Source organism: Oreochromis aureus, linkage group 23, assembly GCF_013358895.1.
Source record: "Oreochromis aureus strain Israel breed Guangdong linkage group 23, ZZ_aureus, whole genome shotgun sequence".
NCBI classification, from domain to species: domain Eukaryota; kingdom Metazoa; phylum Chordata; class Actinopteri; order Cichliformes; family Cichlidae; genus Oreochromis; species Oreochromis aureus.
The window spans coordinates 7,365,635-7,379,790 of record NC_052963.1 but is presented as its reverse complement, the minus strand read 5'-3'; the positions used below and the strand labels follow the sequence as shown (position 1 = coordinate 7,379,790).

Genomic DNA, 14,156 nt, shown 5'->3' with positions numbered 1-14,156 from the left:
TTTGTCTCAATGTATGGCTCATGTGCACGACACAGCTGTGCTCTAACATGATTAGAAGCATGGCAGCGCTGCAGGGCAGTATATTCTCAGAAGCCGCAGTGCCTAATGTGGACAGTGTGTCCTGCATGGCTCACCATGGCCTGAGGATACAGTTCACTGTACTAATCCTGGGTAAAGGTCATTTCTGCAGTCGGGGATCACATTGTGCTCTGTGTGCCTTCATGCATACTTATTTTAAGAGTTTTCTTTTGCTATTAATTACTTCCTGTTTCCTTTCAGTTAGAGGAAAACACAAAATTTCAGCTTTGCCGGGACAGTCGTGTCCACAAATTTTAACCCCAATTTCATTTATGATTTCACCTTCAGATAAGAAAAACCCAACCGGACCAATGTTCGGGGGAGTCGGAGCTGAGCTGAGCACAAGCTGGAATTGCTTGGAGGGGGAGGCAGCACAAGGGCTTCGGCTAAGCCTCGTCTTCAGCCTCTGAAGATTTCTCCACATCGCCTTGAGCTTTAAAGCCTCTGTCGTGGATGAGAGGCCCGTGCTCCAATTCCAGGTGCTTAGCTCCGCTGACCTGCCGTTTTGAAGTGTTTCAGGGCCTTTGGGGAAAAATTTTGAGCTTGAAAAGGAAATCAATAGATGCTTTTTATTTTCAGTGAGCATGGGTCCTCTTTATTGAGTCTCTCAAAAGCTTGCAAGTCTTAACAAACAACCAGTGAATGGCATTAACAATAGTCTTATTTCCACTGACGAGCTCATAAAGCACATAGTAAGTGGGGGCCAGCAGCCTCAGCGGGGAGATATTAAGAGAGGCTGTCGAGGCATTTAAGACAAATCTGTATGCAATAGAGTAATGATTGCCCATGCACGTCAAGAATTTTAATTTGCCAGACAATCTAAATCTAAATTCAAGGCCCGTGGTGCTCGATGTGAAGCAAGACATCAAATATGTCCCTGCAGCCACGGGGAGCTTATTGCTGAAGGTGTCGACAGCAGTTAGACATCTCTGGTCCACATCCTGCATATATTAGCTGACCCCCCTACCACCACCCCGCGCCACTCTGCTTTCTGTGCTCCACTTCCTCTCTGTGTGTGTGTGTGTGTGTGTGTGTGTGAAGTGACCAATGCAAACATGATGTCAGTCACATGACGTCACCATTGCAAACCTGCCCTCAGCCATCTGATGTGACTTTGAAAGATCTCCTCGTGGTCTGAGTCAAATATTTGGTCATGAGTTTAGCTGCTCTTCATTAAATTTGACTTTAGCCTCAAAACAAAACAAAACAACAACAACAAATACATAAATAAATAAGAAGCAACCCGCATCTTTAATGCATTTAACTACAGAGTTATTAACTACTTCATGTATTTATGATGATCAGTGCAAAATCCAGCATCTGTGCAGACAGACTGCATGAAGACAAAGCGAGTAAAAAACAAAACATTTTTAAAAGCTGACGGATCAGGAGGAGACAATTCAAGCCCCCAAACTTTCCACTAATTTGTCTCAACAGAAGAATAAATCTATTTTAGAAAACCTCATTTCCATCAAGGGAATGAATGAATACATTTTCCCCTGTAATTTATTCCGCCTACATAAAGAAAATTTGTAAACAAATATGCAGTCATGTGGCTCTTTAAGGCGGTGTATGTACGCATGGATTGAAGCAGTCCGCTACAAGACTGCGAGATGTAAACACTGCCAGTCGTTGACATTTTGAATAACATCTGTGCAAACTTTATATGGCTGGTTCTTTTTGTCAGGTCACTGAAAACTAAATAGAGCATTTCCTGTTACACCTGCAGAAATGAAAGCGCTTTTAAACTGTATCCGATGTTGGTAATATTATTATTTGAAAGTTAAAAAAATGAAGAGAATCAAAACCGCCTATTAAGACCTCCTTCTGCTGTAAACATGACTATCACTAGACATGAAGTTTTCATTTCTTTATTGATAGAAGGGGTTCAAAAAGTCTAAAAGAAGCATTTTAGATCTAAGTTCTAAGGGGTTTGATTTCAGTAAAATGCCTTTAAATATCAAATTAAATGAAATTTCCCCATCTTACCTGGTAAGTATGTTGTACTTCTTGGGGCTCGGGCTATATTATGGAGTGGATTAATCTTTCTTCTTTATATCTTTCTTTAATATTCATTATGTTGAAGTGTATGACAGATGTTCTCATATTCAACTGTCCTTTTATTTGACCATATTTTATTTGTGATCACGACTGTTATTATTTACTTACGCAATCATTTTATCTCCTTTCCTTTAAAATAACTGATTTTATGCAATACTTAAAATGACTCATGGACTACCTAAAATTACTAATGTGTTACTTGAAATTGCTTTTAGACTGCTTGAATTGACTTACATTATAATTATTTCTTTGTTTCCTGTATAGACCTGACTTGTTACCCTACTTTTAAGTATTTGTAGGTTAATATAATTATACTGTAAATTCATATAAATACTAAAACTGAGAGGAATTACACCCTCAGTCGAGAGGCCATATTATGAAGTGTTATAATACATAACTCTGGGAATAATAGGCAAAAAAGTGGACCAAACCACTTTGAGCTTTAGTGCTTTAGATCAATAATTAGCAAAAGAGCTTCTAGTGCATATTATTTAACACATTTTATAGTCATATTTACAATGATGCAATGACTCAGATCCTTTTTTATGTTTGCCACAACCTTTTTAAAAAAAACATTGACAGACAGATGTTTTCATTGTGTCGTTGGGATCCACACAATGTAATGTCATATGTAAAACTTCTTAGCTTTTAAAGAAAACAAGAAGTGAAGTAACAAATACAGCACACCCCTCTATACTGTAGCTGAGGTAGCAGTGTAATATAAAGATAAAGCAGTGGAGATAACGCAATGTTACTTTCGTAAAAACAGGAGAGTACTGTACAGAAACACTCTGTTAAAAGTCGAAGTAATGCATTTCATTTTCCCAAGGTAATATTCAGTGTGTGAGGACCTCATTCTGGTAGAGAAGACACTAATTTAACTAAGTGAATTACTGCTCAGTGGCTCATTAACATGAATTATTTACTGATTAGATTCAGTTCAGGTTTATCTATCATATAAATGGCGTCAAATCAGTACAACTGTGGCCTCCTGGTGCTTTGACCCTACTGTACCTGCTGTATTCGACATTTAGTGTAATGCATCTGCAAAGTTAAAAGTAACGCTCCAGCAAATATTTATTTCGACCACTGAAAGTAATCACCTCTGAACTTTACTTAAGTACAATTACACACCACGTGACCTTCAGTCAGTTGTGCGCCTTAACTTCTTCATGCGTCTTAACTGCGCAGTGCAGCCTCGTGGTTCTCACTGGCATCGCTAAGCATCGTTTCCATCGCTCAGTTTTCTTCTGTAATCTCGATATTACTCGTTCATCGGTCAGTAGAATAGAGTTTTAATTTGAAAGCCACATTCTCTGTCTTCCGGTCTCATCCTTTCTAACCCTTACAGCTGGAGGCATCTGTCCGCGCGCACCCAGCCGGCCAGCCAAGACGCGCACCCTCTCTCCGGTCACATCCGCTGCCCATAGGCTAGAAGACGCCAATTAGAAAAGCAGGAGCGAGTTACGCGCACTTACTGAACTTCACCTGTTTTGGTTTTTCTCTTCTTGAACCCCCCCTCTGTCCTCTGTCACGATTCCTCCCCAGAGCCGCTCCTCGGGTTTTTTATCTTCCATTGGTCCCCGAACGGCGCGGAGGAAGTGGTCCGTGGTGTTTCTGGTGACCGCCGTCGCGATGGTTTTGTTAGTTCTCGCCATCGCTGTCCCATTACTGCTGATCCGCAGCTCTAAAACCACTGCTCATTACTATGAGATGATGGGCACCTGCCGGATGGTTTGCGACCCGTACAGTCCCAAACCGGGAGGCGCCACGGCCATGGAGGTGATCCAGAACCTGAACGGGGCGGCTCCGCTGCCGCCGATGGCGCAAGGGAGCCGCGGGGAGCCAGGGCGCCCGGGTAAACCGGGACCCAGGGGCCCACCGGGCGAACCGGGACCCCCTGGTCCCAGGGGCCCACCGGGAGAGCGCGGCGACGTAAAACTATCCTTCCCTGCGCTGACCGGAGCTGCGGGGGGTGACAACGGCGAGACAGAGGGGGCGAACGCCACTGCGAGCGGTTTCAGGATCGCTTTCTACGTCGGTCTGAAAAATCCGCACGAAGGATATGAGGTGTTAAAGTTTGACGACGTGATTACAAACTTGGGGAACCACTACGATCCGAGCACCGGGAAGTTCACCTGCCATGTGTCCGGGATCTATTTCTTCACTTATCATGTGCTGATGCGGGGAGGAGACGGGACGAGCATGTGGGCCGACCTGTGCAAGAACGGGCAGGTAGGAGGGTAGCTTCAGACGGGAAAAGCGGGAGCACTAACAGTTTTTAAAATAAATTCATAACTATTTAAGTTTATGTAGATATACATAAAAATGGCTTATTTTACTCGTGCCGAAATACATATTTTACGCACCAAAAGCGCACACGGTTGCACAGGACTCCAAACGAATTGTGGAAGCAAATATATCTTTATTGTTTTTAGCATAACACCAGCGGTATTTCTAGTTCTCTCCAAGCCTGTCTGTGCGCTCGGTTTGACGGTAGCGCTCATGCGTAAATCCCATTTAGATGAGACAGCTTCAGTTGGATGTGGGGTCAGACAGGAGGGCTGACATCATTAGTTCAGAGTTCAGTTCAGGCTTAGGGCCAAATTTTGCTCTATTCTATTTTCCTCCACGTTTTTTTTTAACCTGACGTCCCCTTAACCTCACACTTGGTAGCTTAAAGTTGGAATCTATCCATTTTACGCACCACTGCTGCTTCCCTTTGCCTCTCAGGTATATGTGAACTTTTCTGCTTAGTCCTATTTCAGTGTTCCTTACAGGAACTCTTTCTCTCTCTTTCTCTTTAACCAGGTTCGAGCCAGTGCCATAGCTCAGGATGCAGACCAGAACTATGACTACGCCAGCAACAGTGCCGTGCTGCATTTGGACTCTGGAGACGAGGTCTACGTCAAGCTCGACGGCGGCAAAGCTCATGGAGGAAATAATAACAAATACAGCACGTTCTCTGGTTTTATCTTATACCCCGACTAATCACGCTGCAGCACAACCTTGGACACTCACTGAATATAGTTTACAGTAAAGAATATGATCAACTCGGTTTCTGTTCTTTTGAATAGGTGCAACATTAGCGGCTTTATCTGCAACTTGTTGTTCTGTTACTTCAGTCAAAGATCCTTTTTGTATATTTATTTGAACTTAAGTTCAACTGGAGGTTGCTGTCATTAGTGCGTGTGTGATACCTTAGTGTGAAGAAACAAATGCTCCAGGTAATTTAGAGCATCCCTGGGAGAAAATATTACCTGAGCTCCTTTCTGAAATGCTATGGAGGCAACAGGTCTGAAGACGTAAAGCTAACAACTGGATGCTTACAGGCTGAGAGGGTCTTCTGAAGCCACATGTGTGTTAAAAGTATGCAGTATTTCGAAGACGATATGAAGAAATCAAGATGTAAACTGAATGTCAGATAAGCAGTTTTCAGAGTATAAATTAGCCAGTAATGTTTGCCCTTGTGGCCTGTCAATAGCAGCAGTGAAAACATTCATGGCAAAATCAATCCATTCAGTGAGTTCTGACCTTTCAGGGAGCTGGAGGGGGAAAAGAAGGACGCTGTTGTAGTTTTATTGTACTGTCCAGCTTTATTTAACTTCCTCTAGTAGATTATGAGCAAAACTCAAAAATCATAGTTTGTGGAAAGTTAAAGGGGATATCTCATGTTCATTTCCAGTTCCATATTTTAGTCTTGCATTCAAGTAGAGTAGATTTGCATGAGTCACAGTTAAAACCAATTCTTATTTATCAAATATTTGGCCTTAATGCAGCCTCTCAGTTCATCCTCTGTTTGAAAAAACTCACTTTACCTACTTTCCGACTTCCCTTAAGACACCTTTCTTCTGGTTTGTGTGCCTGTGATAGTCATGAACATCCTTTCTGTAGGATATCATACAAAGGAATAGAGCAAACTGGCAGAAACAAAGCATTTAGAGCAATCTGAAGTCCAAAGTCTAAATTTTGGCTCACTTGAACAAGTTTAGCATAGGTTCATGTTACACTTACAACAAAAAAATTATTTTATTGACTGAGCTTCCCCACTAGCTAGCTACAGCTATCAGTTAGCACGCTCAGACGTTTATAAATATACTTTCCCCAAATTCATTAAAATTCTCTGCTGAATAAAATTATGCATAACCACAAGGGAATATTACGTCCATAATAGGCAAAGGGCCCAGATGAAATATAAAGATTTTTTGACTGAGTTGTGCTAACACATTCCTGGCTAGCTAGCATAACTGTAGCTAGCCCAGCAGATAAATCACTTTACCCATACCTCTGTTCATGTAGGTCTAAGGGCTTGTGAGTAGTTTCTACAAGTTTCTAAAGCTACAAAAACGGTTCCACCAAACCAGGTTCTTGGGATCATACTGACACACTGTTATTTCCTTCTGTCCTTATTTCTTTTCCTCCGTTGCTAACAATCAAGCACCACCAGTATGCATGGGTAATTGGAGCAGCAACTTAAAAGTAAGGTGTATATTTTTTTCATATCCATCTTTAAACAATAATAAGGCATCAATATCCATGACAAAAAAAATTTTTTTCTTGGTGTATTAAACCATCGCGTTAACATTGGCCTTCAAATGTGGTTTCAGTGTAAGTGATGGAGGGAATAAATACAAAGTATAAAGCAAAACGTCATGTTCAGGAGTCGTATACCTGTTTGTGCTTTAATTTTTCATTCAAGAGTAGCACAGAAAGACGTTAGAGAGACAGAAGAATGAAGTGTGGCATTAAAAGAGTGCAAATTTTGGAGGAGATGTTGCGATTGTGTGGCTATGGAAAGCTGCCACAGATGTATCCAATAATGTTTAGCTGGGACAGGAGGAAATTTTAGTCATTTCTTTATTCATAAGAGCATTGTTTTAAGATAATCTTGAAAAAAAATATTCATCCTTAAAAATCGGACTGCAGTACATTAAACTCTTCAGTCAGTGGAAACTGACAGAGCTTAAAGACATGGAAGACATTCACTGTAACAAGGAAATCTGTGGTGCTTTGAGTAGTGTCCAGAGTTTAACAAAGTAACCAATCACCACACGTGAAAGATACACATGGATGTCTCACGTCCTTACTGAATCTGTTCTGTTCTCCTCTCATTTACATCAATAAATACTGTTTGACAAAAAGTTTGGTTTGTCTGAGTATCTGTGACCGAGCGAATCCTGGTGAGGACAAGCACATTTCAAAATGCAGATGCAGAAGGGTGAGAGGAGAATGTAAATCTAAGGAGGATGCAGATGGAATATGTGTTGAGTTGTTTCACGGCAAACGTAGGTGGAACTGTCATCTGTCTTCTCCTAACGACTTTTGGCGTTTCCGGTTCAATTTTTCACCACAGCTCTGAAATCTTTCTGCATACATTTTGTTCCACACTGGTCTCTAAAACCGTCGCCTGCCTGAATGCATTGCATTGCACTGTAGCCTATAAAGCAGCCTCTCTACAATATGTCCCTCGGGTTCCAGGTGCCTCTCTAAATGTCCTTTGCTCTGCTGTGGCTTGGAGACATTTTTAGTCAGTGAGCTTGGACACAGGAACTCTGCTCTCTGGCGTTTTCTACTGCAAACCACTGAAGCTGTAATTATTCAGAAAGGTTACAGTGAGTTCTTTGCATTTTACCACATTAGTCATATTTTGTTTTCTATTTTGGTAAGCTGAAATGATCAATAATTCTTATTTTCATATTCAGAATATATTTGAATAAATAATATCAGTCATGAACTTGGACACAGATATTGGGACTGGCATTTTTAAATTTGTTTTTGACATTTTCTTAACTATCTATCGAAATTAGAATCATGGGCCTGATCATCTATCGTGTTGTTTGACATTCACAGACTATATAATGACCAGATGACATGTACCCTCGCTACATTTGAAAATATCTTTTTGCAGAAGAGATTTTCTCTGTATAATACTGAGCAAAAAATGATCACTTTTGTAGCTTACATGCTTTTATTTTGAAGGGCACAAACCTGGTATTGTGGTTATAAAATACTGCAGGAATGAGTCTTAAATCCCAGAAATTAAATAGTATTTTGCATTTCTGGTTTCCTCTTCTCAATCTACTTTTAATATGTCAGTAAACTATGATGTATTTGAGACTACAAACGTTGTTGGTGACATTCAACATTATCGTGTCAAATCAGCCCAGCTTTAAGCTTTGAAAAAGTGGCAACCTTAGTGGATGAAAAATGAAGCCATGATGGAAGTGCCAATGTCTACAGCCTGGTACAAAGAAAAAAAAGCAAACAAAATAAACGACAGTGGCGTTCCATCTAGGGCAACATGCTGAGCAGTCCTTGCCCTGTGAAATTAGTGAAAACATACCAAACTGAAAGTGATCTTTTCACTTGCATGTCAAATTGTGTCATATCGCATCAAATGTCTCCTATCGCCTGTTTGCATCCAGCTCTTAAATTGCTACCTTTCGGAGTCACAAATAGTTGTTGTCTGTGGAAGCGAGCTTTACTACGAGCCATTGAAATCTTTAGTTTTTCCATTTTATTTGCAGATTCACATCGTGGATAAACCTGATGGAAGACTGACAGGGGACAGGACACGACAAGGTTCTATTTTCGCACTTCATTGTTTTTCTATTTGATGCTATATTTTTTCTCACCTCATTAAAAAGTGCTTTTGTTTTTTGTTTTTTGGTTGACATGTGGTTGCCACAGGTAAGTCACTACAAAAATATGATTTTAAAGAATATGTTACATTACTGATTTAGCAGGATATAAAATATTTGATAGCTCAGTCTTAAATATCTGCAGCAGTCATTTTAATCTATATAACATTGAGAACATTTTTCTCGGAGGGGGTTATCTTTTTAGTAGCGTTTTTGTGCGTGCGTGTCATTCTGTCTGCAAAAACAATAGCTCGAAAAGTTTTGAATGAAACGAAAGTTTCTGATAAAACTTTGCAGGGGTGCCGAGGGAGGTCATGTTAAAAATACATTGAAATTTGGTTTACATCCACCAAGATCTTTAAGGTCAACTTAATGATTTATTGGCTAAAAATCGACAAAACGCTTATAAATTAGAAATTACAAGTGTGGTATGTGTTGGCAGCATATAGAAAGTACCATATAAAGATTTAAAATGTCATGCCACATTTGACCTCTGACCTCTCCTTCAAGGTCAATAGAGTGATCTGAAGATCAAATATAGCTGTATGAAATGATATATAGAGCTCTTTATTAAAGTTATGTTTTTTACTGCCATTGTTTGTATTTTCAGCATATATACATATAGCAAATTATATATGAGGATTCTAAATATCATTTTACTTTGTACCTCTGACCTCTGTAAGTTTAAATAAAATGTCTTTTATCTTTAAAAGTATGCTTAAAATTCTACTGCCTTTGTTTGTATTTAGAAAGGACATATAGGAAATGATGCTGATATATGAGGACTGTAAATAATACGATACTTAAACTATGAGTTCACATTTACATTTCACATCTGCCTTTCTTTCAACCCAAAATGTGTTATTTCTTTAAAGAAAGTATTATCAGAAGAAAGAGCTGCCAACATAATTTGAAAAATACTCTAGTATTATTTAAGGTCAAGTTATTCACGGTCAGTTTATAAAAAACTTTATATAAAAATTTTTTTTTTTTACGTACATATAGTACACATGTAACCTTCATTTAATTTTTTGGAATATTTGTTTACATTTTTTGTAACAAAGTTAGTTTGTAACTTTTTTTGTAACAAACTATTTCTCAAACTACTTTTTTGTTATAAACTAACATTGTACCAAAAAAATGTAAACAAATGTTTCAAAAAATTAAATGAATGTTACATGTGTACTATATGTACACAAAAAACAAATAATAATAATAATAATTAATACAAAATTTATTGAATTTAAAATGATGTAAAGTGTATTAAAGTCAGAAATGAACAAAATCACTAAATATGGATTCTGCTGAGGCCAAAACCAGTGGCTGTGTCCATCTTTTATATACAGTCTATGTTTAAAATTCAACCATAAGCTTCATAATCTTAACCCAAACTAAGTGTTTTAACTGTGAGTGGCAAAAATCACTGGAAAGTTCTCCTTTATTCAAATGCACACTGTTTCACACTCAGAAGTGGAATGTTCACTTAAACTAAAAGAAATGTGGTTATTTTATAAACTGCCATAAGACTAAACATTTGAGATTAGCTGATTCATAACCTAACATTAGCGTTTATTTCTTAAGCTTCAGATCTATATCTACATCTACACTGCTTTAATTTGTAGACATTATTTTTCTGAACAGAACGTTAAAGCATCAAAAATTTTATTTTCTACTTTTATTTTCTGCAATAATCCACAAACATTATGGAAAAACCCAACTGATGTTCAGCCAAGGGAACTGGGGCAATGCTAATTTCCAAGTTGACCTCCAAAGAAACACCCCTGCAGAAGCCTGTTGAGAGATGGGCAAATCTCCATATTGGTTACTTGTATAAACTATGGTAAGCATGAATAACCGCCTTTAAGACTTCATGAAGACGTCAGTTACATTCTCAGATCTAAATCTTGGTGGAAGCTGGTGGTTTCATTTTTGATCAGTTTGTCCTGAGATGTGCAAATGCTTAGCCAGATCCAAACATTGCTGTAAACATCTATTAAGATGATGGCTGTTTTGTGTGTATTTTCCATTTTTCCCCCCCTTCGACTCCATCCCCTTCAGGGACACCAGCTGTTTACACACCACTCCTGTCACTTTAAATGGAAATCATGGGAAACAAATATTAGCATGTCTGTTTAGATAAACCTCTATTAAGGTGTTGGCTTGTTTTCCTGCACTCTAAAAAAAACAGCTCTATCCTCCTCGGAGGTGATGTTTTAGAAACCGCTCAAAGAAAAGAGCATGTGAAAGCAGAAACAACAGTATGGTTTAGGCTTATTAATAAAATCTCTTAGATTTGATCAAAATGCGTGACATAGGAGTATTTGTTTGAGATGATCGCTGCTCAGAGAGGTTTAGAGACATTAACTGGAGCGATGATGTCACCACTAGGGCTCTTTTAAACTGCTTAAAGATCAAAGCGTGATGGCCTCGGAGAGGCTTGCAGCCCCCACTGCAGACACATTTAGGATGAAAAGTGGAGCTGCTGACACCAACTGAGACATCAACAGTGTCACTAACTGCCTGACGGATGCCCCCCACACACACAGAAACGCTCACACACAAACACACACACACACACACACACACACACACACACACACACACACACACACACACACACACACACACACACACACACACACACACACACAAATAAATTATATATATATATATAAAACAACACGATAGATGATCAGGCTGCTGCTTCCCCCTACTCTGCCTGACAGTGAGGGATTTCTGACTGACAGGTGGAGTAGTGAAATTCTCTGATGGATGAGATAAGTGGGGCAAGGCCTCACACACACACTGTGTTCGGGGGAATTCAGCCTGACAGGCAGCTGAGCAACAGGCATCACTGAAGTAATGATAGCGTGTGTCGCCAGGCGACCGAGCTGTGTGTTTTTAGTGTTGCCACCTTTATTAACTAAGATCAGTTTAATTGACTTTTGAATCTGACAATAGAGCCTGCAGTGCAAAACACATAGCAGCCTGCAACCCGAACGCGTGTCGCCGGGAACAAAAAGCAGTCTCCTTTCAGCTGATTTCGTCTGATTGCCGAACCCGGCGTGAAATATTGCGGCAGACAAGCTCTCTGTGCAGGCAGCCAATCACTGGGACATTTTTAAAACCTTTCCTCATTCGTTCGCTCCACTGCTTCTCTCCCTACAATGATTGATCCATGTTCATGCCTGAGATGCAAATGGCAGCGTGGCATGAGTGAAATATAAAGACGGGGACATCTAAAGAGACCCCCCAGAGAGGGATGACGCTGAGAGTTTTCACTCTGATTGACACTTTAAAACCTTCTGCTTATCTTCCTCTTTTGTTTATCGCATAAGTCTTACTCAGGATGGTGTGCTTGCAATCGCACAGCTGGGAAAGATGACGAGCAAACAAAGGAGGTTAAAGTGAAGAGTCGTCACATTAAAGATGGAACTGTGGAGTCAGTGCAGAGCACACAGGGAAAAAATGAAAGAAGATTTTGCCTTGTGGATTAAATTTTACTTCATCATTTCTTCAAACAATGCTCTGAACCTGGATGAAGAGTTCTGGAGAGAAAAAAAGCCAAGGATTGTAATCTTTAAACTTTTTTAATTAAATGGGGTTTCTGTAGAATTAGCAAGTTTAAAACCCTCTAAAATGAACTTAAACTATCAACAAAAAGTGAAAGAAAAAAAATCAATGGCAGTGGAAGTTATACCAGGAAGTCGGGTGTTACCCATTTGTTGCTTTCTTTTACAGAGGAGCCACAGTATCCAGAAAGAAATCTACTGTAAAGACATTTTTCATCCAGCGCTGTGTAATTCATTATCGTAAAATTTAGTGTTACGAAGAAATGATCAAACAAAAGAGGATCCAAAATGTGATCAAAACTATTTTGAGTTAAATTTTGACAGAAGCTATTTGGGTCTACTAAAAACATTAAATAAAACATTAAATGCAGTGTTGATGATGTCATTTCCAGCATCTACATGAATGTTAAAATCACACACTATAATAATTGTTATCAGAACTGAGCTCTAAGTCAGATAAAAAGTCTCAGATATTGAATAGAAACTCTAAATAAGTGCCAGCTTTTTGTGTTTTCCCGTTAAGGTGTACGAGGCTCAGAGTCAGAGTTTCAAATGAATTCAAACTCTGTCTGGGTCTTTGGTTGATTGATAATCCAGAGTGAAAGATTGCTGCCACTCCTCCTGAGCCTGTGCTTCGGGGATTCTGACAGTTAATATGACTCAGGGGTGTGATTCATTTAAACTAAAGTATTCATCCTGCTGCAGCCAGGTTTCTGAGAGGCAATATAAATCAATATTTTGATCAATTATTAAATCATATACTGACAGGGACTTAGAGGTGAGCAACCTAAAGGTTAATAGTCCACATTTAATTGTTGTGCTGCTGTGCAGTTGAAACAGTTACATTTGTCTTTCTTTGTGATTTTTTTCTGGTTATTTTTAGTTGGTTTGGCCGCAGACACGATTACTGGGCAGTTGGGGTACCAAGACATTAATCACATGGAGAACATCTTGTTTAAGAAGTTCAGACTGTTGATGTTGGAAATCATGATCTCTGGCATTTTGCTGGCTAATTGCAAAAGTTGAGCACCAGGAAAGCAAAAGGTTTTTGCCATCTTTGTCCTGCTATTCCAAAAGATGGAGTCTGATGGGATCCACTGTGACTCAAACTGAAAGTAGTGAGTCCAATGTAGCCTGCAGTCTGAACATCAGAACATCATTACAACATCATTTCAAACATACAAAGATGATATCAGTACCAGTATATGTACAGTCTCCTCTAATAACTTGATAAATGTCACAGTGTGCGGAAGCAGACTGTTGCTATGTCCCAACTCAGGGGCCGCATCCTTCGGAGGCAGCATTTGAAGTCCGATTACGTCACAGCCAGGCGACGAAGACTGTCCCAATTTGAAGGCTGCTCCAAATGCGGTCGACAAATGTGTCCTTCATTTCCCCGAATTTGAAGGGACGGGTCGGGTGTATCCTGCATGGCCCAACCTATCCCAGAATTCATAGCGCAGCCCAGCCAATTCCAGTTTCCAACAATGGCGGCAGCTACTTAGTTGTAATATTACTCTTATTACCCTTTTCAATACTTGATTAATTAAATTATTATTTATAATATTTTTATAATAATATAAAAACATTTTTCAAACGTGGCAATGGCGAAGGAACGCGGTTAAAGAGTTTGAAATATTATTCTTTCTGGGTCACAAATAAACTTTTAAGATATTTTCAGGCTAGAATGTAGCTGTGTAAACGTCAATATTTTCTGTTTCCAGTTTGCATCACACTCAGTTTCACAAGCACTTCATGAGTAGTTGTTGACTGTTTGCTGACAAGATGCAAGCGACTTCCTGCA

The 14,156-nt window shown here is 39.4% G+C and overlaps 1 protein-coding gene across 1 annotated transcript; it reads left to right on the top strand.

Annotated features, from left to right (window-relative positions):
- Positions 1–3,357: 3,357 nt before the first annotated feature.
- LOC116334406 (complement C1q-like protein 2) lies at positions 3,358–7,239 on the top strand. The gene is made up of 2 exons (XM_031757830.2): positions 3,358–4,374; positions 4,951–7,239. The coding sequence occupies exons 1-2, from the start codon at positions 3,775–3,777 to the stop codon at positions 5,128–5,130; spliced, it is 780 nt and encodes a 259-aa protein (XP_031613690.1). The 5' UTR covers positions 3,358–3,774; the 3' UTR covers positions 5,131–7,239.
- Positions 7,240–14,156: the final 6,917 nt, after the last annotated feature.